Below are 24,354 nucleotides of genomic sequence, written 5' to 3'. Positions count from 1 at the left end.
TGTCATTTGGGCTTTGCACTTAAGGCAGAGGGGGGAAAGAAAATGTCTGTTAACAAACCTCTTGGATTCCACCCACCCTCTTGTATCCATCCTAGAAATGAAGGTCAGGCACATTTACCTGCAGAAACTGAGCCCCCTTCTAGGACTAATGTGGGGGGAATAAACCAACTCACAACTGCAGCACCGCACTCACAGCGTGTGGACCTCATTCCCTGGAAACACCCAAATTTCACTCTGGCTTCGTTATCATCCAGCTGCGTGGAGGCTGAATGGCTCCCATGAGGAGGGAGGTGTCATTAATCATCAGAAAACCACAACTCGTTGGCTGTCAGTGGATATTGCAACCTCCAGCTGCCGTGCAGCAGGGAGCGCGTGGGCCACCGGCATCGCTCCAAGGATCGGGGCTGGGGCTGCCCGCCGGGAATACCCCGAGCTGCTGCTGCAGGGTGGCTGTGCTGGAAATCCACATCCTGGGGCGTGACATTTGTGCAGAGGCACAGTCCATAACTTTCCAGGGCATTTCCCTCTGCTTCCTCAGGCCTGAACTTCTCCCCCTTTGGAAGATAAGGGTTTGGGGTTATTCTTACTGCTGGTCCTTCCAATGCCAGTACGAAGCAGATGAAGAACATTTTTCTCATGTTGCCTGAAGACATTTTGCTTTGCTTCCAAGACACCACTCCTCAAATCCGTGATGTCCAAAGTGACACAGTTCACACACAGCTGGAACAGAATCTCACACCAGAAAAGTGCCTTTCACAAGAGATTCTGCAGAGCCATGGCCAGGGCTGGGATGTGTCAGTGGATGCTATTCCTGCTTATCCAGGACAATCCACGGTCTCCAGAGCCTCACAGGTGGCTTCTGCTTCCTGATACTCCGTCTCCATTCCCACCAGAGCTTCCCTTCACAGGCAGCTGTGTCTCCTCTGGGTAACAGGCAGATCTGGGGGCTGCATAACTGGAGATGTTCCAATATCCCTGAAACCATCCCAGGACCTTCTGCACATTGTTTAGAAGAGCAGCTCCATGGATGAGCACAATCCATCCATGACCAGAATCCACCTCAGAGCCCTGAGCCCCATGGGGAGTCACAGCCAGCACCAGCAGAGCGGAAGTGGGGACGCACCTTGGCAATTCTGGGGCTCTGGCTGCTGTAATCCCTGTCACCCACACCACATCACTGTGCTGCAGCCCTGACTGGCACTGCCACCACGCTGGGATTCCTTCAGGACTGCCCAGGGACTCAGGACGTGCCTCTGCCAACAGCACAGTGTCTAATCCATTTTGCCTGGTGCACACTCACAGACTTGATTAATGTCTGCAATGAGCTCCATCCATCATCAGGGAGTAAAGGAGATTAGCTGTGCAGCACGCCTGCCTTGCGTTGATCCCATTCTCCAGGCCTCCTGATTAATGGCGAGGCCGTCTTATCTGCCAGGCCAGGAAACACGAGGATCCGGCCTGCCTGTGGATGGAGGGAAGCTGTGGGAGCTCAGGAGCAGACAGGGCAGTGCCAGCACAGCCACAGCTCGCTCTGCCATGGGGCCATGCTGCTGCACCTCTGCTCCCCATGCTGCCAGCTCTGCTCTCCATTCCTATTGATCCCTCCGTCCCACTGCTCCTCTCCTCCTCCTTCTGGCCCTTCCCAGCCATGCTGACAGGAAGGAGAGCAGCAATTGGAGCACTGATGCATCCATGCAAGAATGCATGGAAACCAAAGACTGGGGCTCCATTTTCCCTCGATGGGTCAGCAGGGAAGATGTCATTCCCTATCCATAGAGGGAATTCAGATGAGTTGATTTGGAGGCCTGGAATAACCCAGTCAAATCCCCTCCTGGGGTGGGGGCGAGGCTGCAGCTGACCAGGGCTGTGGAGAGGCTTGGCTGAGCCCTTCCCGGGAGGACGCACGTGTTTAGTGGATGCAGGGAATTAGCGGTGCCATCTGGATGGGCTCCAGCTCCTGCCCCTGGCTCGCTGCTGATGCTTCATTAACAGCTCCCTCCTTTCAGCTCCGTCTCCTCGGCTTCTGCTGTGATCAGCTGGGCTGGAGTTTTGTTGTCTTGGGTTTTTTCCAAGTGGAAATTATTTCTCATTTCTTTTAACAATCAGGATGGAGAGAAAGAGACAGGAGAGGAAGGAATTTCTAGGAGATGAAAGGGCAGGATTAAGGACACGGCTTTCACTTTGTTATCCCTCTAGTGTGGCTAAGAAATTCCTTTCAGAAGAAGGCTTTAATTAACCATGATTTATGATGGGAATAAATCCTGGACCTAGAGATAGGTCTGGCTTCTTGGGTCTACTGACAACCTCAGCTGCAACCTCAGCAGCCCAGATTTGTACACACACACATGATGTTACACAAAACTTAGCACATTTAGAATTGCTTTGCAAAGGCACTGACTGTCACCCCAGTCTGGAAAATAAGGATCAGAGGAAAAAACCCCAGGCATTAGCAGGCCACTGTGCACGGTGCCAGTGGAAAGATGATCTGGGTGCGCTGAACCATGGGGCTATGGTGGCTCAAGATGTGGGAAGGGGCCTTTTGCACAGAGTAATAACCCAGGACAGGAGGCAGTAGAAATATCTCTGTTGCCTTCCAGATCAACAGCCCTTCTCACACAACAGGAAAAATCAGGGAGAGAGGAGAGAAAGACACCCAGTGGCAAACTGGGACATTTAGAAAGCATCGCAGTGATGTATTTGCATCTTCCACTGCCGCAAAACCTCCAGGAACTGAGTCAATCAAAAATAACATTTGGAGCTGATTTTTATCCAGATGAACTGTCTCCAAATATTTTAAGGCAACCAGCAAAATGGCCAGCTTCTGCTTGTTTAACCCTTCTTCTGGAACCTGCACTGGTTCTGAAAGAATGCACCATTGGAGAAAGCGCCTTTTCTGTGAGCCTGACCTGCAGAACTGGATGTGGTACCAGGCCTGTTCATCCCCAGCATCACCCTGGTCACTTCCCTGTGCCCTAACTCTGTCCTGACTCACTCAGCGTTCCTGCAGCTCAACTTTCTGTGCAGATCTGGACATGAAAGATGAAGAATCCATGCAGGTTTCCAGAGGAAGCCTCACCCCCAGTTTACATAACAACTCCTGCCAGGGAAACATCTCAGCAGGTCCCTCTGAGAACCACATTTGCCTTTTTCTGAGCCATGTTAAACAGGGAGCTCACACTGAACCCACATCCTGCTCCTCTCCCATCTTTCCAGCTAATGAATTCCCAGCTGATAACAAACGCTGGCTGCTGCTGCTGGAGCATCTGCCTCTGCTCATGTTTAACAGCCCAAGAGGCAAAGCACTTTACTGATTATTGTTTTCATAAGTGAGCATCATTTTACTTTTTCATTATCATTTTAAAAGGTTCCCACCTCTTCCACTGCCCGGAGCCACTGCCTCCAACCCCAGCAGATGCCACTGTGCCCTGCAGTGGCACAGGGAACATATGGTTGTTTTCCCTGGGGGGAAGTGGAGAGGAAAGGAACATCTGGCTGCTCCAGCAACCCAGCTGCTGAGGTGAGCAGAGCTTTTCCTGCAGGGGCCTGCAGGTTTGTGTCAGGAGGGTTTCCCATCCCATGCTACCACTGCTAATGGCCCTCTTGACACAAGACTTTGGTCTCACTTGGGATTTAATGCCTTATTAATTTTACAGATTTTGTGCTTGTTCACATCTTCTGCAAACTAAAAATTTCCTGTGACATGCTGTATCAAATGTTTTACTGGACTTCAGGTAGAGTTAAAAAATCAACTATTACTGCTTTCTTCCCCCCGCTTGCCCCTTCTCAGGACTAGGCAGCAGGATTGCTGTCTCTGGTTATGAAACACCACTTTTTTTATTAGCTCTGTCATAAATCCTTACACTTGGATTTGCAATTTCATGTGACAGCTCTTTCCAGACTTTGAATGGAGTTTATCTCGTTTCCCTGACTTGAACCTCTCAGGATTTTCCCTTTTGCTTCATCTTGGATCTGTAATTTCCATTTCCATTTCCAAGCTTAACAACATCCTAATTCTCATTGAAAAGAAGGATGGCATAGCACTCATTTTGGGTTGGGCAGACACCAATTCTTGATCATCAACCTTCCACATCAATCCTCATGTTCTGTTTCCTCTTGAGCTTCATGAACAGTTATCCACAAGCCACAGACCCAAGCCAAAACTTTCTTCCCTCAGTTCAGACTCAGGAGGAATTCAGGTTCCAGCTGCCTTCTCCTTGTGCTAATGCCTGCTCTTGTAAAAGGGAATCAATGACTAACAACAAATACATACCCTGAGGCAGGATTTGTCTCCCTGAGGGCTCCTGGCTGTTCCTGTCCAACGTCAAGATGTGCTGGCAGCTTCTTATCTCTGACAAGGACACGGGGGATCTGCCCATTTCACCAAGCACACATCCACATCCCTGACCTCAGCACATCGGCTGACCTGGCCCTGGAGCCCGACAGCCTCTCACAGGGCAAGTCCTGCTTAGCCCCTTGTTATTTTTGGCTGTGCCTTTGTCTCTGGGATCCACTAACCTTTAGCAATGAAAACAAAACCACAGAAGGTGCTGCCCTGGCCTTTGGCTTGCTGAGAGCAGTGGGATGGCCAAAGGCTGAGGGCTTAAACCTCAAATTAGCAGTGTGGGACTGGAATGAGCCAGGCAGCCTGGACCTGTCATTTCAAGGGCAGGAACCAGTAGGGAGAGAGGAGGTCATCATCTGGTTTCAGATAAATGCCCACTTTGTGCTCATTAGAAATTCAGCACAGATAACAGAAGAGCTTAGATGACCATTTAGCTGAAGAATTCCTGTAAAGCCACATGTGGCTTTTGAGCAGCTGAGAAAGGGAATTCACCTGCTGCTTTCATTAGAGATGCTCATGTCTAAGAGAAAGCAGAGCCTGGGAGTTGGGAAATCAGGAGTTTGCTCATGGCTCAAGCTCCTTGTTCATAAATAGCAGCTCGGGGCAGAACTGGATCACACTGTAGCACCGACCTGAATCAAATAAGGCACCAAGGCAACATCAGCTTCTTTCCAACCTGCCAGACCATACATACAGCTGTGCACATCTGGATCAATGACAGCAGCACCTGAGTCACCACCAAGCTGCCTTCACTAACCTACTCCTCCAAACATACGAGTTTTCTGTGTTTAGTTTTTAAATCAGATCATTACATTCAGTACACATCCCTCTGTGAAGATAAAAAAGTTGTGCTGAGATAGACATTGCAGGAGTAGGGATAAGATGCTGCAACCAGGGCTGTTGTAGAGAGAATTGCTGTCAATTTTTGACCTCAAGCTCAGCATGTGGCTTTAGGGAAATTGTTTAAGTTTGCTATCACTTCTCATCTACAGGGAAGGAAAATGTTATGTGGCAAAGACCCACTTTCATCAAACGAGATAAAATGAAACAGCAGTTGGAAACTGTTTTATTGATCTTGCCTGGAAAGAAGGGAGACTGATATGCAGCTATCAGACAAAAACAGCACTCAGTCAGCATGGAAGGTTGATGCACCATGTCTAACACATCCTGAGTGAGATCATCCCTATCCCTAAGGCCACTACAAGGACAAAACTTCACCCATTAGGCTACTTGGTCAATGTAATCACAGTCAAAGAGCTAAGCAATAAAAACGCAGAGGCCCATTCTGTAAGTCTGGAGTTGTGAGTAAGGAGAGCAATGAGTTAGCAGGGAGGATTTGCAACCTGGCTCTTAGTGAAGGCTTCTCTCTCCAGAGTGCAAATCAGAGCAGCAGCCAGGTGCTAAATAAATATTTAGCAAATGAGAAAGTCTCCATTTAGTGAGAAATTATTTGGTGAAACCAGCAGGGGAAATGGTTTCAGTAGCACAGTAACAGAAGCCGGCGTTGCTCTCTGCCCCATGGGATGCTGTGGTTCCACTCATGTTGCGTAAGTCAGGATCTCCAGCTGGGACAGGCACAGGAAATATAACTCATTACTGAAATGCAAGAGCCTTTCAGGGTTAAACTGCTGTTAGACCAGCCAGATTCATTCCCTGGTTGCAGAATTTGCCCAGCAGCAGCTTTGGATGATTACTATCTTTCTTCATAACAGCGATGTTGCAGACAGGATGGTCTAAGTGTAGTGGTGATGCCAAGTTTGTAGGAAGAAGTAATTTTTCTTTCTTTTATGTTCAAGGGCTGAGCTCCATTTCCTCACTTTTATCTACATCATTAGGCTGTCGAGATGACAGTTCCCTGTCTAAATGTTAATTACTATATCTCTCTCTTAAGAGGTGTTTTCAAGGGGTTAGTGCCTCAATCTTCCTTGTAATTACATGCAGTGGTTAGCACAACTCATCGGCTATATCCCAAGGTCCCCTGAGAGCTCATCCCTGCTGCAGTTTCCAGTAGATGAACACTCACAGAACCAGTCCTTCAGAGAGCTGCTGTCTCCAAGTGTTCAGGCAGATAATGAGCCGATTACTGTGCCTGCTCCTGCTGCCGACGGCAAGCTCTGTGCACAGACAGGCTGTGCATCACCAGTTGCTGCAGTTCCAATTCCTCCCGTCTCTCTACCCCTTCAAACTCGGCAAAACTCTGCACAACCAGTCCCTCCCCAGGGCAAGAATTTCCAGATTATTGACAGAGCAAAAAAAGGGAAAAACAAACCTTGTCAAAGCCTGAATATAAAAGCCCAGTAATGAAACAGTGACACAGAAATGGTGGTGAGGCAGATCTCAGACGCTGAGCATGGCTTTGTCATGTCAGGAACAGAGCTGCTGTGGGTTTTTATGCCTCTACAGCTGAGAAGAAGGAATTACAGCTTCCTCATGTGTGAGGCTTTTCTAAGTGAACAGCAATAGCTGAGATTGCAAAGTAAAACTAAATGTGTGCTTTGGAACAACTGCTATATTTAAATGTCAGACTTTTTCTTTGAAAGCTATAAGATACCACATTCCTCTCCAGGGAAAGTGAGTAGGAGCCTGTCTGTGCAGGGAAAATGTTTGCAATAGCAACTGCCTACCAGTTTCCTATGCAAATACTCCTAATCCATACTTCAAACCTGGATAAAACTAAATTATCTGAAGGCACTCTGCAGAGAACAGCACCCTGCTCATAACACTCGAACACCCACACACATACCAGTGCTTGCTTTGCAGTAGTAACCTCATAGAGATGAACACTAACATTCATCCAAGATATGAAGGAAACAGTTTTTAAAGAAAGTATTAACTGAGAAACATCAGTTTTCAACAAATTGTACATGTTCAAAACTTAGATGCCACAGATACCTGCCATGGAAAAAAACTCACAGGCAAATCACTGACTGAGGCAACTCCAGAGACTCAACAAAAACCTTACAGCAGAGCAGACAAATTGGCTTCATCCTGTCTCTGATTTTTAAGAGCTTCAATGCCAGGGCAAAATGTGCACCAGGTTTCTGTCTGCTGCTGGTCCACTAGAGGACAACCTAATAATGATGAACTTCTTTGGGTTACACAAAAATGGCCCATACTGAAACTGCTGCTGCCAAATCTGGCTGGGATTGCTGCTCTGTGTGTTCACCTCCCTTTTACAGGTACAGATTGATTCCTACAAAATTATGAAGCTCCAAAAAATTTCTCCTTCAGTTGATGCTAACCTTTGCAACTACAGAAAGAAAGAGACAGAAACAAGGGAGATTTCCAGGCAGACATATGTCATTTTTATAAAGCAAACCATATCCACTGCACTGTGCTCTGCCACAGAGAGAACCCTGCCTGTTGCTGCTCATAGGCAGAAGGATTTCTCACAGGCTTCTGACATGATACCATGGGTTTTTTTCAGTCCAGGAAGTGCTCTGAGGTACAGAACGATCTGTTTGCCTTGGTAACATGTGATTTATCAAACTGTAATGGAGGAATCCATCTCATGTATAAACAGTGGCTAGGAGCACAAGACAATCATCAGCTCAAAGCCACAGAAAAGCACAAGCTACAGCTCTGGCAATGCAAAGAAAAGGAGTAAAACAGCTTCTCAAAACCCAAGGGAGTCCTTGCCTAGTATTTTTAAGGCAAATAGAAGACAAATAAAATCTGAGCTAGCAACAGAGCTAATTTCTGGAGCTAGGAAGCAAATGAGCTGTGGCAAGAAGCAGAACAGCAGAAAACAGCAGAGAATTAATTACAAGTGAAGTGTCTCAGGTTAGAATTGCAGTTAGAGGCATCAGAGGGTGAAAGCAACAGTTTTCAGTGGGTAATTTGCTTTCTTAACATCCTTCAGCCCCACTGGGACTGTGCCTATGGCTCAGGGACTAAAAGTGCATGTGTCTGTAAAGAGAAAAATACACACTGAAGGCAGATCAGAGCTACTTAAAAAAAATAAAAAATAAAAAAAAATTGGTACTCCTCCTGACGCCGGCGAGCGCAGGCCCCGGGAGGGCGCGAATCCCAGCCATGCCCTCGGGTGTGATGTGCGGGGGCACTGCCCAGCCCCGCTGTCGGCCCCGCTCCGCACCCGCGTTCCTCCCACCGGCAGCGGCGAGGGATGCTCGCCCCCGGCGTCTGCCCGAGTCAGCTGCTCCTTGATGTCAGAACCTGCTCGGGCTCGGCGGGGCGGGAGCGGCACCGAGCGCAGCCGAGCTCAGCCGCCGCTCGCCGGCTCTGGCAGGGAGGGAGGGCTCCCTCCTCCTCCTCCCGCCTTCCGCCGGGACAGCGCGGGGGAAAGAGCGGCCCGTCCCAACGCGGGGAACTTGCCCAACTTTCTCCGTCCCGGCTCCCGGCACTCGCTGCCATGGCCCCCGGCAACTCTTCCCGCAACTTCTCGGCACCGGAGGCTCAGAACGGCTCAGGTGAGCGGGGCTGAGCGGGGCTCGGAGGGGCTGCGGGTGATGGGGGCTGGGACAGGGACCCCCACCCTGCCCGGGCCGTGCCGCCTTCAGCACCCGCGGCCGGACAGCGCCGGGCGGGCGGAGGGACGGGCTGGGCGCCCCGGGGCTGCGGGACCCCCCGGCACCGCACAGCGCTGAAACACCGCCCGGCCCCGGGCCAGCCGCTACCTGTTGGCTGCCAGGCAGCAAACTCCAGCAGCCCGCAGGTCCTGGCTGCTGGGAAGGGAGGAACCAGCCAAGCTAGACAGGGAGGGAAGCACAGAAAAGATGAGACAGCGCTGGAGAGGGATGCAGAGATCCTTACCAGCCTCCCGTTTGCTCCATTCCGACCCTGTTTTCAAATCAATAGTTTAGGGTCGGGCAATACAGTTCTCAATGGCTCAGGCTGGTGAAACTCTTCAACAGAAGGTGGTTTATACGTGGTCTTTGACTCTTTCTGCACCAGAACAGTCCTTTAAAAACCAAAAGTATGCCTTAGGTACTTCCTTATGAAATGCAGTGAAGATGAAGTCTATTACATATCAGAGTATGGCTTAGTACAACAACCACCTTAGAGAAAAAAAATTAGCCCAGTCCTCATTCAGTTCACATAGAGCAGCCCCTTTGGGACTTTAAGAAAAACTATCAGGGCAGCCACAGACCTACAAACAAGGACAAATCAATGCCTGAAGCAGCTGCTTAAATACAAAATATATTCACTTGGATATGCACAAAAGCAGCACTGAAAATTCAGATTCAATGATGTCTCAAGATGAAAGAGACTTTAGAAAAGACAGAACTTTTGAGTATTTGATAGATGTGCTCTTGTGACTCCAGCCCATAAAACACACATGAACTACAGCTCCAAATTAGTGCAGCTGATCATTCATGCAAGTCCTGCTTGTACAGACAGCATCAGCAGGACAGGTGCTACAGCACTGCACAGCCCACCCTCACACAAAGCCTTTGGGCCTGCACACATCCTGCTCTGAGTCTGGCTGAGCTCATTCCAAATGTTACGGCATCACCATGAACACTGCATCGATTACACAGCAGGAAAGGGACATTTTGTCCCAATTTCCAGCTGGCATTAACCATGTGGCATTTATGTTTCACTCAAACAATCCTTTCCCACCACACTCATAAGGTCTGCAGTTAAAAGAAAGGAGATCAGAATTCATAACAGCTCCATGCAGAACAGCAGGATCAGAATCATCATCTTCCAGTTTCTGGTCCTCCATCTTCTAGCATTAAGGAGGCTTGAGATATCTTTGGATGCTCAAGAGTGTCAGATTTCAAGAGGGTGCTGATGGCTGTAGGTTATCTGCTAAAAATCACATAACAGGGGATATTTTCTTGCATTAACGGGTCACCAGGAGGAACAGGGAGCACTTGAACCCCCACAAACGGTCTGGACAAGGCTTTTTTGTCTTGTCAGCCAAGCCTGGCTTCCACCTTCAGGCCCCCTGCTAGCTCTTCTGTGCCTCACTGGCTGCTTTCCAACACCTGCAGAGAGGCTTCCCAATAAATAGTGCAGGAACTGCTTTATTGGGTTCTGGCATTGGCCTTGGACTTATTCACGCCTAAGCTGGCTGCTTCCTAAAGCCAAAAGGACTGAGCCAGTGGCAGCTCATCATGGCCACTTCTAAGAGCACTGAAATATGGCACACACATTTCCAGCCACAGGCCAGCAGTGTAGCCCCAGTTATCTTGCTAATTCCATCAAACTTCTCTTCACACTGAAGGAAATGTGGAGAAATTTGTACTCAAGAATTCCAGAGGTCAAAGTTAGCAAATACCACTTCAGCAAACAGACACTGCTTTGGCAAAGACTACACCTGCAAGTATCTCTTATTCCACTTAATCTAATTGTCAAGATTTCCCTAGGTTCTGTTGGAGGAGGCTTCCCCACTTCTGCTGCTAAGGAGATGGAACAGTTCAGTGCCTGAAAGCATTTCCAATTAGCAGCACATTGAATCATCTGCAATTCAATGAAAGGCAGCCTGGGCTGAGGGGCTGTCACGAACAGTCCTTGTACAGCCAGGTAAATAACTCACACAAAACCATTTCCTAGAAAAAAAACCCCACCAGGTCCCATAGGAGAGGAGTAATGAGATGAAATGAGATTTGCCTCAGCTAAGAAGGGCTGTCTTAGACTTCAGCACAGGGGAACCCTGCAGAACAGAGAGCACCACCATCACTGCCTTCAACACCACCTCCAGTGCCCAAGAGCTTGTGGCTTCAAAATGTGATTTTACACCCTGGTGAGGGACAAGGCCAATGTGAATTTGATTATGTTTGGGGGTCCCACCCCAAAGAGCAACAATCAAGCATTGGTGTGGATAAGCTAAGTATTATCAGGCAAGAATTTTGCCTTGGAAATCCAATCACATCCAGAACTCTAAGACAGTAGCTTTGAGCTGTTTTTCTCCTAGGACAATCCCTGTTGAAGGGCCCCTCTGAAACATACTCCCAAACCTTGTCTGACCACATACTTGGATTTCTTATTAGGAAAAAAATTGGAGAAAGTGAGAGAGGCAGGGAAGGAAGAGGGAAAGGAGAGTGCTCTCTGGCCTAACCTTGGTAAGAGAACAGGGACACAGCCAGGGTACAGTCCCAGATCTCACAATACAGATAAGCATGAGGTGTCTGCCTGCATGGTCAATGAACTCCGTGTCTCACACCATACAATAGATAAACTACCCAACAGATGAACTGAAGCTTTCTGACAGCAGCTTGAGTATAGACTTTATCCAGATTTTGGCACCCACAGAAAGGCTTTACTTCTCCAGTGTGGGAAGCACAAGCTGCCTCACCCACTCCCCTCAAAAACACTTCACTCCATGGAGTAAAAGTTACTCTCAACTCTGTCAGGTGCTGGTGAATGCAGAGGCACACCAGCCAGAGGTTAGTCCCTCAAAAAAGGGCTGGGGAGTTGCAGGGCAGGACAGAAGCACATCAGGAGAGCTGAGGAAAGATGCCTGCACATAGTCAGGTTTGGGCATGCTGCACGTACTGAGAGGCAGAAAAGGAAGTGCCAAATCCCCAGCTTAGCCTCTCCAAGTGCTGGAAAGGGTGTTAAAATCATTCCAATCTATGTCTTTGATGGGGATGGGTCCATCTGCAGGACAGGGCAAGCACACCGAATTGTAAAGAGGTTGTCTCTGGGTTGCACTCACTGCTTTGGTTTGTTTTGGCATTAGCAGAGAAGCCAGCACCACACACCAATGTGATCATGCCCAGCCTCTTCAGCATCATCTGCTTCCTGGGCATCATGGGGAACCTCATTGTGATCTTCACTATCGTCAAGAAGAAGAAGCTGAGATGCAAGCAGACCGTGCCTGATATTTTCATCTTCAACCTCTCCATCGTGGACCTCCTCTTCCTCTTGGGCATGCCCTTCCTCATCCACCAGCTCTTAGGCAATGGCTCATGGTACTTTGGAGCTCCCCTGTGCACCATCATCACCGCCCTGGACACAAACAGCCAGATCACCAGCACCAACATCCTCACAGTGATGACACTGGACCGTTACCTGGCCACCGTGTACCCCCTCAAGTCCACCTACGTCCGTACGCCATGTGTTGCTGCTCTCGTCATCTGCCTGGTGTGGCTCCTGTCCTTCCTGACCATCATCCCCGTGTGGATGTACGCAGGCCTCATGCCCCTGGAGGACGGGACCGTGCGCTGTGCTCTCCTGCTCCCCAACCCAGAGACCGACATCTACTGGTTCACCCTCTACCAGTTCATGCTGGCCTTTGCTGTGCCCTTGGTCATCATCTGCGTGGTCTATTTCAAGATCCTCCAGCACATGGCCACCGCCGTGGTGCCGCTGCCCCAGAGGAGTCTCCGGGTGCGTACCAAGAAGGTCACCCGAATGGCAGTCGCCATCTGTTCCGCCTTTTTTATTTGCTGGGCTCCCTTCTACATCCTCCAGCTCGTTCATCTGGGCATCGACACCCCATCCATGGCCTTCTTTTATGCCTACAACTTTGCCATTAGCTTGGGCTACGCCAACAGCTGCCTCAACCCCTTCCTCTACATCGCCCTCAGCGAGACCTTCAAGCGCCAGTTCTTGGTGGCCATTCGCCCCGCCAAAGAGCCCTGTCGCAACAGCAGCTCTGCCAACAACAACAGCATGACAGAGGCCAGCATGTGCCTGAAGCTGGCGCCAGAATCCACCCAGCAGACTCAGTTCCAGGAGGACTTTTCCCCACGCTCACTGCCGGTGACTGTGGCTGTTCACTAGGGCAGCAGAAAGCCTCTGGATCTGTGATTTGATGGAGGAGCAGCAGCTTCAGACAGGTCTTGGAGCTGCCTATGGACTACAAACTTCCACTTCCAAAATGCAGGTGCCTCCTTTTTCCATTACTCTGTTTCTGCACTGCTCCCAGCCCATGAGATGCTGTGTGCTGCCGCTTTTCACCCTGCACAGGAGGACCCTGCCACCACTGGGCTCCCAAAGAGGATGAATGGAAAAGAGAGAAAGGACAGAAAGAGGATTTCTGGGGGGAATATTTACCCTACAAGAGCAAAACCTCTATCAACACTGCCCAATAATTCCTCACCTCTTGGCCTAAGAGTTCTAAGCAGCTTGTCAACATAGATCTTCTTCATTCAAACCTTGAACCTTTGAACCACAATGTCATATATGTTTTTTTTTTTTAATAAGTAATCTGCAGACTTTGCTGGCTGTGCTGATATCCTAGAAGCACACAGCAGAGAGATCTTGGGGACAGAAGTCTCACTCAGCCCTGTTGCTTGGCTTTTCAGTCCAGCCCCATCTGCCTCCAGTGGGCTGTATTGTTTGGCAACCAAAACATTTCAAGAACTGGCTCATTTTGATGCTAATCCTAAATATCTCAAGCAAAATAAGACACATAATAATCACACTGCTTCAAGGGACTGCAAAGAATTCTCAAAACTGTTGCTGCTAACACCAGCTTTGTGGTTTTTCATGCCAATGAGCAGACTTTCACAGTGCTAGTTCTTCATGCTGCTCTTCTGCCTCATGGTCTGCATGGCCATTGGGGAACCCCTGGCAGAGGATTTTAAGCAGGACTAAAAATCACAATCTGTGGAGCAAGAAGATGTGAAAAAGCAGCTCAGGGGAAGCAGAGTTGCTTATGCAGCTTCCTCAAAAATAACAAATGCTTTTCACAAAGTTGAAAGAGGGAAAATTAAATGTCTGTGTGTTGTATATGCAGCTTTAACAGTCGGAGGTTAGGAAGTAACTCTGCTCATTATAAAGTAGAGAAAAGACAGCAGAGATCAGCTCAAAGCAGGGATTACACCGACAGCCTGTGCTGGGCTCCACAGGGACCATGCAGGCATTGTTCAGCACTTTGTCAGACATGGAGGGACTGGTTACTGTAGATGGATTTAATTTAAAGAATTAAAAAGATCAAACAGTCCAAAGGAATTTGTTATTCCACACTTACGGTTTCATGCCACCAGCCACCCACGATATGCTGAGAACAGAATTTCACCCTTACTCAGCTCCAAAGCAAAACTGTGACCTGCACAGGATGTCCTAAGCCATACACACACTCACAGGTGCCCCTAATGCACCCACATTGCACTTGTAAGTGCATTCAAGTACAGCCAATATTTCAGGCTACACCCTGTAGAGAGCACACAGCCATTCACTCACCTCTGGGGATCAAAGCAGCCAGGTGTGCAACACCAGCACCTCTGACACCATCACATGCAGCACATTGCTTTCTGAATCATTGTACAAACCTCAGGACAGGGTTTCTCTGTATTTTCTTCCAGACTCTGTCAAAACCAGCACATCCAGACCGTGGCTGAGATTATCTTGTGGATGTTTCGCCCGTGTTTCCTCAGCCAACAAAGCCAGACACCTGCAGAACTTTCAAGCTTTATGGCTCAAAAGTCTTTGCTCCGTTTTAACTGCCAGGAATTTTCACCTGCTGTTTTTCATGGAGCTGCTTTGCTCTTTGGTCAGTACTCTCCCTGAAGGGCTCATGGAGCGAAGGTCGAGGAGGATGTGTGCTGTGCCAGCCAGACTTGCCCTCGGGACAAGGGAAGCTATTGTGTTACCTTTCTCCCATGAGGCAGGGAAGGCAAGAGCTGGCACACTTTTCTGGGAAAGGAGGTGGTAATGACTGGGTGGGTGTTTCTTCCTCTAGTGCCAGCCATAAGGAAAGTATGAGAAGCAAAAACAGCCCGAGTTATCAGGGCTCTCTCAGAGAGCAGTACATTGAAGATACTATCTCGCTTACACAGTAAAGGTGTTTATGGTTGAACAAGTCTGTTCCCATCTGAAGTGAGTCCATCTGACCCATGTGGCCAAGCCATGTGCTAAAAACCACAGGGGCAAGTGGGCTAACCACGAAGGGAGGCCACCCCAGCACCAACTGGTGCAGCACTCAGGAGGGGTTTTGTGGGGCAGACCTTTCCCAGATCTCATCACACTGAAGTCAATACACCAGTCCAACACTGACCACAACACAGGCACCTTCCCAGCCCAAAGTCCTGTAGATCTCATCTGTGTGAGGTGGAAATCCTTACTGGAGAGATTGGTCCCAACACCATGGAGAAAGCTTCCAATGCCAGTGTCCCAGGAGAAGCATGTGCTTCTTCCCACTACCCTGCAAAGGCTCTGGTTTCCATTCCCTCATGTTTCTCCTGCCTGTCGTGAAGGGGTTTCCTAGTCCAAATGTTTAAATACTGGCCGTGGGGTCCTTCCCTTTCCATGTACATCCATAAAAGCGTCACAAATACTCCCTGAGAAGACAAGGATGTGGACACCTGTGTATGTATGGAGAGGCTGGGAAGAAAGGCACAGACAGGAAGCAAGCTAGCAATTAACATAGCCAGCATATAACTTTTGTCAGCTTCCCAAAATCACCCCAGAGCACAGGGCAAGATGAACAAAAGCCTGTCCTTAGGAGCAAACCTACTGATCAAATGCCTTTAGAGGTGTCACTCTACTAAGATAATAAGGCAAAGCCTTCCAGGAGCTAAACAGTCTCTGTGCACCTTGGTGTGACCTCCTCCAAACATCCTATCCCTTTTCCAACTTTTTCAGAGCTGGCTTTATTCAGCCAGAGAGTCCATTGACATTCTGGTTTGTGTTCAGCTTTACCTCTTTGTCCCTCTGCTCTTTGTATTTATTATGTGATCTCCTGTCTCAGTGCCTTGGTTACCAAGGGCAGAGCCTGAATAAAGGGAATTGCAAAGTAGGGAAGGGCCCAGCTCCTCGTGCAGGGATGGGGAGCCTGGAGTGCTGCGAGGGCTGCCCGAGAGGCGCCGTGAGAAGGGCACAGAGATAAGGCAGCTCATTTCCCAGCAGTCCTGCTTCCCAAACACAGTCCATTTTCTATCTTGAGAGAAATCAAAGGGAAATCCAGCTGAAAAAACAGGGGGAAAACACCCTCAAAACCAAAGGGTGATAGAAAAACTATTCAATCTGTTTTTTCAGATCAACAGCCTACTATGCTTGAGGAGACAAATTTCCTCTGCTCATTTTGCCAGCACTTATCCCATGTGTTTGTGAGCTGCCTTGTCAGACAGCAGGGCGACAGATGGGTTCACTCTCCAGCCCCTCCTCTTCCCCTCATTGTCCTCAGAGGTGCAAGTGAAGCCACATGTCACAGCTCTGCTCTGGATAAACTCCCACAAAAGGGCAGATGGTCCAGTTACTTTTACTCCTACTTTCCCTCCTAGTGACAAAGCCATCCTTGGCTGGTCGTGGCAGGATTCAGTCCCCAGCTCAAACTTCTCAGTTTCCTCTATTCCACTCTCCACCTCCCTGTGTCCCTCAGGCAGCAAAATAAACTCCTGCCTTCCCCCACTCACAGCTCTGCCAAGCCATCCCCGGAGCTGAGCTCCCTGGAGCCCAGCTGGTGACATCCTTCCCTGGACATCCCTCTCCACCTGAAGTCTCTGCACAGCTAAACCTGCCCAGGAGAAAACTTCAGCCGTGATGGAGAACACGGCTGGAGGCTGCGGGGTGGGGAGGAGGGAAAGGTGGGGTGACTCACTGGCCCCTGGGACACAGCCAGAGCCTGACTAATCCTGTTTCCTCAGCCCTCCTGGGCTGCTAATTGAATGCATTTCATTCAGCAGACTCACTGGTGGGGAGAGGAGCCACGTGGCAGGTACGGATACGGTTCCCAGCACTAAACTCACTTCTCCTAAATCCTCCTGCCAGATGCAGGGACCACACAGCAATGCCCTGCCCTGCTCACCTCCTGCTAGCAAAGCAGCTCAGCCAAACCCCCATAGCCTTTCCACTGGCTCCATCCCTGCTGTGGGTCTGGGGAGGGGCAGCAAAAAGGAAACACAACTACAGGGGAGAAGTAAAGGGGGAAGGATGTCTCATCTACAGCCCCCATCTCCCAGTGAAGGGCTCCTCCAGTCTCCAGCCTCTGCATTGAACAGGGAACTCACTGCACCACTGGGGAAAAAACTTTGCTAAGAGATGTGGACCACAATTGCAGAAGGGCATTGGAGAGGATACCAGCTCTGAGAGCCTTTGTCTCTATCCATATGTCCTTTGGGAAACAGCTCCTATGATCATATAGGACACAATAATTGTTCCTCTCACATCTTTCTACCAATAGAACTGCCTTGGCTATGGAAAGCACCACTCCTGCTGTCCCAGTCTGGTTCAGGGAGAGCAGCAGCACTGGTTCCTCCCAAAGGGTAGAGCTGGGCTTCAACAACTGCAGTCACCCTTGAGAAGTGGCTCCAGCATGGCAGTGCACAGAGCAGTGCTGCCAGAGGCACTTCAGGAGTGCTGAGGACAAACATCCCAGGGAGGCCATCAGGGTGTCACCTCAGTACCTCTCACCATCCCTAAACACTACTGGAGTCAGGTCCAGCCTTTGCAGGAAGCCCTCCCTCCTCTGCTCCTCCAAAGCCAAGTCACTGCATCAGCCTCCCCTCCCCACAGCAGCTGAACAGCACAAGCACCACTGAGGGCTCAAGGCCTCGTCCTGCAGGTCCACACAGGGTCAGTCCTTTGGAAATGAGAGCCAGGCTCTGCCCATCACACCAGGGGTGAATTGACACCACAGCACTGAGGAAGTTTTTAGCACACCAGGGACCAGATCCTACCCCAGGCACCAATTGCTCATTGTTCAGCACTGCATTGCAATAGGATCTGCAGGGTCTGGATCCACAGAAATGCATTTAGGGCAATGATTTTTCCAAGCTTTAGTTAAACCAAAACTGGAGCATGTCCCTGTTTAAGCTTTAAACCTTATTTCTCCACCTGAAGCTGAGTTAACAGATGAGTCAGCCCTTCCCTCCAACCTGTGCTCTTGTTTCCCCTGCAGGTTTCCACTCACAGAGTAGGCAGCCTGAGAGTCAGTGACATAATTTTAATTATTCTGGTGTTTAGTTACTACTCAGTTGTCTTTGCTAAGTCTGAAGGAGCTCTTACAATTATCTTCCTACACATGCTGCTGTAAGCACAGCCGCTCAGAAGCACCAGGCTGCCATTCCCTGCCCCACCAGACACTTCAGGGCAGAGAGCAGAGCTCTCCTTAGGCAGCCACAGCCTCCAGGAGCATCTCATACCCACATCCTACTCCAGGCTCCAATCCTCTACCCCCTCCTCCCATGGGGCTTGAACACAGAAAGCCAAATTCTAACATTTTATTGCACATTTTGGCACAGAGGAGTCAATAGGGTTAAGCAGTGGGATGGAAACAGTGGCTGAAGTTATCCCTGATGAGAATTTCTAAAAGTTCTTTTTGACTTACTCTTTTAGGAATTTTGCTCTTGGAGGTGCATCTTCTCCAGCAGCCAGGTCCCTCCCATCATGAAATTGCAAGAGATTGTGAAAGGAGCTGACTGTTCACATCAGGGCTCCCTGTCCTCCTTCCTCTCAGCTCGTGAATTAAGAGCTAAATTTCAATTAGAGCTAAATTTCAATGCACAAAACATTTTGGGGACTTAACTCCCTCCCACTTTTGTTTTCCTTAAAGGTCAACATGTTACAACCACCTAGACCCCAGCTAGGATTTCAGCTTAGACGTTCAAGTGCTCTGGACTTGTGCATTTGTTATGTTATCAACACAGAAACTATTTGAGAAGAAAAAGAAAAGAGTAAAATGTCACCTCTGAGAGTGAGAACAAGTCCTTTGCTTTCATTCAGATCCAGATATTTTTCCTCAGCCAACTGCTGCCACTGAAGAAAGCACATGAACATTTGCTCCCAGGCTGTGCCAGCCACAGCCCCCAGTCAGTTCTGGGGGGCTCAGGTCTAAGAACAGCTCAATGAGAAAGGGCTCATTTGCTGTAATTAATATTCAGCCTTTCTGCAGCATGGGAAACATCGATTGTTCCGTGAGAAATAAATCATGTGTCTTTCTTGGGAGGATTTTAATGAAACCTCCCCCCTCTTTTCCTGACACTCTCAGGCTCAGGGTAAAAGGAAAAAAAGAAAAACAACATTCCAGCACCTCCCCATCAACCATGTAGTGGCCCAATCAGGCTAATTAAGATGTCTCCTGTGTGCCGAGGGAGGCTTTACCCAGCAAATCCAGCCCCACTGTTCATTATATTGCCACAGCACAGCTAATTACTCCTGGCTTTAGTGGGGAGAGGAGCAGACCAGCTTTGTGTGCAGCTGGGAAAAGGGCTGTGCTGGATACAGTCAGGTTCTGCCTTTCCCTCTGGCCCTACCAGCTCTCCTGCAGCTCTGAAGGCTACAGGATGGAAGGAGAGGCTGAGCTGGGTAGTTATCTCTCAGAAGAACAGCATAAGGACCTAAACACACTGGAGACACCTTTATTTTATCTCCAAACTCACCCTCACACCTTCAACAGCAGTTAACCAGGGAACCTGCCTTGAACATGCTCTGGGACCAAACCACCCCTCCCAAGGGGTTGGGTACCTGTCCCAAAAGGGGATGGCACCCTCCACAAGTCATCCAGGAGGCAGTGGCAGCACTGCCCAGCTCCCAGGGGCACAAGGAAATGGGGCATGGGCAGCTTCAGGCCCCTTGGCCACAGGGAAATCCAGAGCATCCTCTCACTCACCGCTGCTTCCTCTGAATTAATGACATGGGATTAGAGAAAAGCCAAGCCAAACAAGGTCTGAGTCATGCCAAAAGCTTCTTCTGGCTGCCTAAGACTCAGGGCTCTGATTTCACCACCAAAATGAGCTGCTAAGAAGGAAAGCTGACATGTTGCTGTCCTTTAGTTCCTGAATCTAAAAACTTCAGATGTTTTACAAGTATTTATGACCCAAACCTCAGATGAAGGCTGGAGATAGGAGAATAATGAGGATCATTTTTTATCCTTGGAAAGTGTGGGCTGTTGTCTCAGATAAAATCTATAGTAGTGCTGAGAAAAGCAACTGCTTATCTTGACTGTCCCTTAGTAGAGGAAAGGAAAACAGGAGAGAGCAGTGGGTGCCTCAAGGAAAGACAAAGCCACCAGTGACAGACCAAAGCTGCTGAGCAGCTGAGCCTTGATGTGTTAAACACAGCACAACCTCCATTCCTCTCATCTCCCCAAATCTCCTCATGGTCCTGATTCTTTAAAATATGCTGATTTAAAAGCTGCAAAGAGCTCAGATACATCCCATGGGCTGGGGGAGATGGCCCAGCAGTGAGTGTTGCTTCAGATGAGTACAAGACAGGGTAGCACACAGCTGATGTACAGAATTGCTCACAGAAAAGAGATTTCAGGAGCCAGTGAGGAGCTGGGGTACCTAGATCTGCCAGATCTGTGTTTTCCAGGAGTGTTTAATCCCTTCTTTAAAGAGGAACGGGATAACTTCTGAGGATATCAAGTTCCAAGCAAATTCCACATCTCCTTTAGTCTGCTCCTTCCTTGCCTTGATGATGAGTAGAAAGGGGCTGTGTTACTCAAACTGGGTTTGACTTGGAAATCCTGCACAGGAAGAATCTGGGGTAGCACTGACAGCAGTGAGGGGACAAGAGCTGGCACCTGGCTGGGTCATCTGGAAAAAGTTGGACAGTTTTCATCAAATAACAGGGAGTGAGATATCTTTAAACAAGATCCATGGCCAAGGGTGATGATACAGGCAGTGGGAAGGAAAACAGATGCAGGGAAGATCTAAGGACTTGGCAAAGAGAAGAGGCAGCACTGTTTGTGCCACTTGGAGAGTGGAAATAGTCAAGAGAAGTGAGCAGCACTCCTGGTGGGATTGTTCTAAGCTCCAGAAGGAGCAATGGGGACTAGACATTCAGAGACAAGACAATTTCAGCACTGAAGGGTAGCCAAAGGGAAACAAACTTGTTGTTCTTTATGAAAGAAAGACTTTGTTGGGTTTCTTCTTTTTAAATATACCATCTCCAGAAGTTAGCTCCTGCTACTTCCTCTTAGAGAACAAAATTAAAAAACCCTCACAGTCAATTCCAAGTCCTCCAAGCACACTCTGAGAAGAGAATTATTGAGCTGTTTAAAACCAGAAGCAAGTTTTACCAAAATCTATTGCACTCTGATTGCCTTGTTAGTGGCTCTGTCAGGACAGTTGATTTTGGCTGTTTATATTCTTCAATCCAACTGGCATGGGGGCTTCAGCACCTGTCCAGGCTCCCCCACCAGGCATTCCCTGGCCATGCTGCTGCCAAAACACCCCACACAGCAAAGTAAACCCAACAAAGCACAAAATGTCAGCAAGGGGATGCTGGCAACACAACCATCTAGCATAGGAATGGAACATCCTTCCTGAGCCTGTAAGAGTTTCTGGTCTGCACATTTTCATTTCCTCCCTGACAGACAAAAACACTTTAACTGGTCAGAGTGAAGCTGGTGCTTAGAGCATTTCTGCTGAGACACTGCAGAAATTGGGTGCTTGAACTGCATGAACACTTCATTCTCTGTCCTGGATTTAGGAGAGGTCCCTGCCCTCATACACATCTACCTAAAAGCAGTTGCCAGCCTTTTTTGGGCTGAACCTGAAAGGGACATCTGCATCCCCTGAGCTTCCACTGAGGGCTGGCACACACCTGGCTGTGACTCCAGCTTCCCACAGGTTTGTTTCTATAACATCTTCCAGGGTCAAGCAGGGACATTGTTTCAGCAAAGTTTCCTTTTCTTCTGGGGATTTATTATTGATGTTTCTATGGTTCCCATCTTCAGCTCAGGCCTCAAAAGTAAGCAGCACTGCAGTGTGCAAATTGAGAGAATTTTCCAATTGCAAACCTATAGCAAAAGGAACTCTCTATATAAAAACACACTTTGTTTTTATTTATTATATTTGTGTGGAGGAACAGGTTCTCATTGTGCTGCACAGTTCTCAAATTATCAGCGCTTAAAACACACCAGTCAATAAACTTTTTTTTAATTTAAAAGCCGAATGAATTTCTGCTGAACAAATGACTTGTACAGCTTTTTGTCCCTATTGCAACATTGGTTTTAAAAAAACAACTCCCACATTTGATTTCCTGTGAAGTCAGAAACAGATTTCAGTCTGTTCTGGTGTACAGTAACAGATCCAGAATGGAGTAAATCAATACCTTTTGAATGGATTTGCCTGCAGCTGTGCTCACACCTTTATTTACTTCCTCCACAATTCTGGGTTTATTTACTTTGCTTGGATAAGCTGAAGCCTAGGCTTATTCTTCTAGGTGTGTATGTAAGAACTGTCCCTGCTGTTCATGCACGGTTGGGTCAATATAAGAGAAGGATTAAATATGATGTTTTATTATGAGCACAACTGTGCACACACAGGCCCATCACACGCTGGCATGGAGTATTTAACAAACCCGAAATGCATGTGAAACTGCTCTAAATGAGTGATTATTCAGATAGTCACAGAGAGGGTGTCCACACAGGGGAGGCAGATCTGAATAGCTACAGCACAATTACAACCCTACCATTACTCTGGATAATTTCCTAGCAGACACGCCAGACTCCCCCAGCACACAACACAGCCTCAGAGCCAGAGATCCATAAGCCAATTTACATGGAAAATTAGGAGGTGTCAGAAGAGGCAGAACTAGACAGGTCTCAAGGATATTAATTCCTGCTGCCTTAGCCTTGAGCTTTCAACATATCATTAATTTGAGATCGTTGATGTTATGCTGTCATCGATACTGTGAAAAGAGGGAATACTTCACACATCCTATGCTTGTGCTGGGTGAAGATAAAACCAGCTCCAGAACCAGCCTGCATGTGCAGGGCAAAGCACTTCCAGCCCAGGAACAGGGATCAACCTCAGCTTCCAGAGCTCACCCCTGCCCATGGCACCCCAGCACCACAGACCCCAGGGCAGCAGAAAGAGATGACAAACGACACCAAGATACTTCCACAAAGAGCTGTTCATTTCAAAGCTTAGCCAGCACCACTCTTTTCTTATTTTTACTTCCTCTCAGGCTCCCTGAGCAAGGCTGTAAGCACCCAGGGCTGGGATAACTTTGCTCTGGAGCACACCTCCCTCCCTCTCTCCCAGCACTGTCAATCAGTTTGATGCAGAGTGGTGTAAAGCACACCCAGCACCACCCCAGTCTAGTTCACTGTCTTCAAATTTATGATACATCTGCAAGCAATTTGCTCTGGGACAATGAAGTCCCAATTAATTTGCAGCTGGGTGCAGTTACAGCAATAACAAAGTGGGTAAGGGATGCAAACTAGTAGTGCCTGCACAGAGCATATTAACCATCCTTTTAGGCAGAGCAGCAACGAGCCCATGGCTGCACCAGTGAGTCATTACAGCAGAGAATAAAGCTCCCTTTGGATGCTGTTATCAATTTTTATCTCTTCCCAGGAGCTGGGGTTTCACACAAAGCCAGGGCAGCAAGCGGCCGTTTCTGTTGGATTCAGCAAACACAGCTGTGAGGTGCTGGGGTTTGGTCACACTGCTTCCCACGCCTCCAGCCCACAGCTGAAGTGTTCCCCAGCCTGGATCCCCTGCCAGTGACACCCTCTGTGCATCCACACAGGCTCTTCCTCCCTGGCTGGGAGGCAGCTCAGCTCCACAAGAAGGGCTGAGCAAGCTCACCTCAGTGCCAAGTGCCCCCACCCTGCCCAAGAAGCAGCCCCTGCACATTTGCTGGTTTAATACAGACACCTGGGGTTTGTTTTTTCCCTCTTCTCCTTTTCCTAAACAGCAAAGGCTGGCAGCCCAGAGGATCATTATATTTTATGGGTGTATCAGACACAATTCCCATCCTGGATCCCCTGTTCTGGCCTTTTGGGCATGATTACAGTATCAATACATGACTTGTTCCAGTAAATGCTTGCAGTGCTGCAGACCCCAAGGATTCAGAAACATCAGCCTTGACACCAGCTATAACCCAATAACACAGGCAGCATCCTTCCTCCTCCACAGCTCCCCCCAGTGCAGGAGCTCAGCCTTTAGGGGCTACAAGGATAAACACCAGCAGGCTCCCAGCTCTCCAGATCCCTGCAGGGTGCCTGTGTGGTCTCTTCCACCCACCCACCACCCTACAACCACCAGTCATTTTGGGCTCTTTTCCTTGACTCTTGGTGCTGGTGTGATGGGATTTTAAACCCCTGGCAATTCAGCTCTGCCATAACAGGTTCAGCATTGGTGGGGCATGTGCTGGGCATGACAAATCTCTCCCCTGGATCTCATATCATTTTCTCCACC

At 48.7% G+C, this 24,354-nt stretch overlaps 1 protein-coding gene across 2 annotated transcripts; it reads left to right on the top strand.

Moving 5' to 3' along the window:
- The first annotated feature begins 8,489 nt into the window (after positions 1-8,489).
- On the top strand, positions 8,490-13,990 carry LOC136566484 (melanin-concentrating hormone receptor 1-like). Of its 2 annotated transcripts, none has more exons than XM_066565644.1 (2): positions 8,490-8,772; positions 11,997-13,990. In XM_066565644.1, exons 1-2 carry the CDS (start codon positions 8,715-8,717, stop codon positions 13,037-13,039), a joined length of 1,101 nt encoding a protein of 366 aa, XP_066421741.1. In that variant the 5' UTR covers positions 8,490-8,714; the 3' UTR covers positions 13,040-13,990. The 2 variants fall into 2 exon arrangements, with proteins under 2 accessions (XP_066421741.1, XP_066421740.1); XM_066565643.1 differs by having other exon boundaries at positions 11,994-13,990.
- The last annotated feature ends 10,364 nt before the right edge of the window (positions 13,991-24,354 follow it).

The sequence above is a fragment of the Molothrus aeneus genome, chromosome 25, assembly GCF_037042795.1.
Source record: "Molothrus aeneus isolate 106 chromosome 25, BPBGC_Maene_1.0, whole genome shotgun sequence".
Classification (NCBI taxonomy): domain Eukaryota; kingdom Metazoa; phylum Chordata; class Aves; order Passeriformes; family Icteridae; genus Molothrus; species Molothrus aeneus.
The sequence above is the reverse complement of the archived record's forward strand: the minus strand, read 5'-3'. Positions and strand labels throughout refer to the sequence as shown.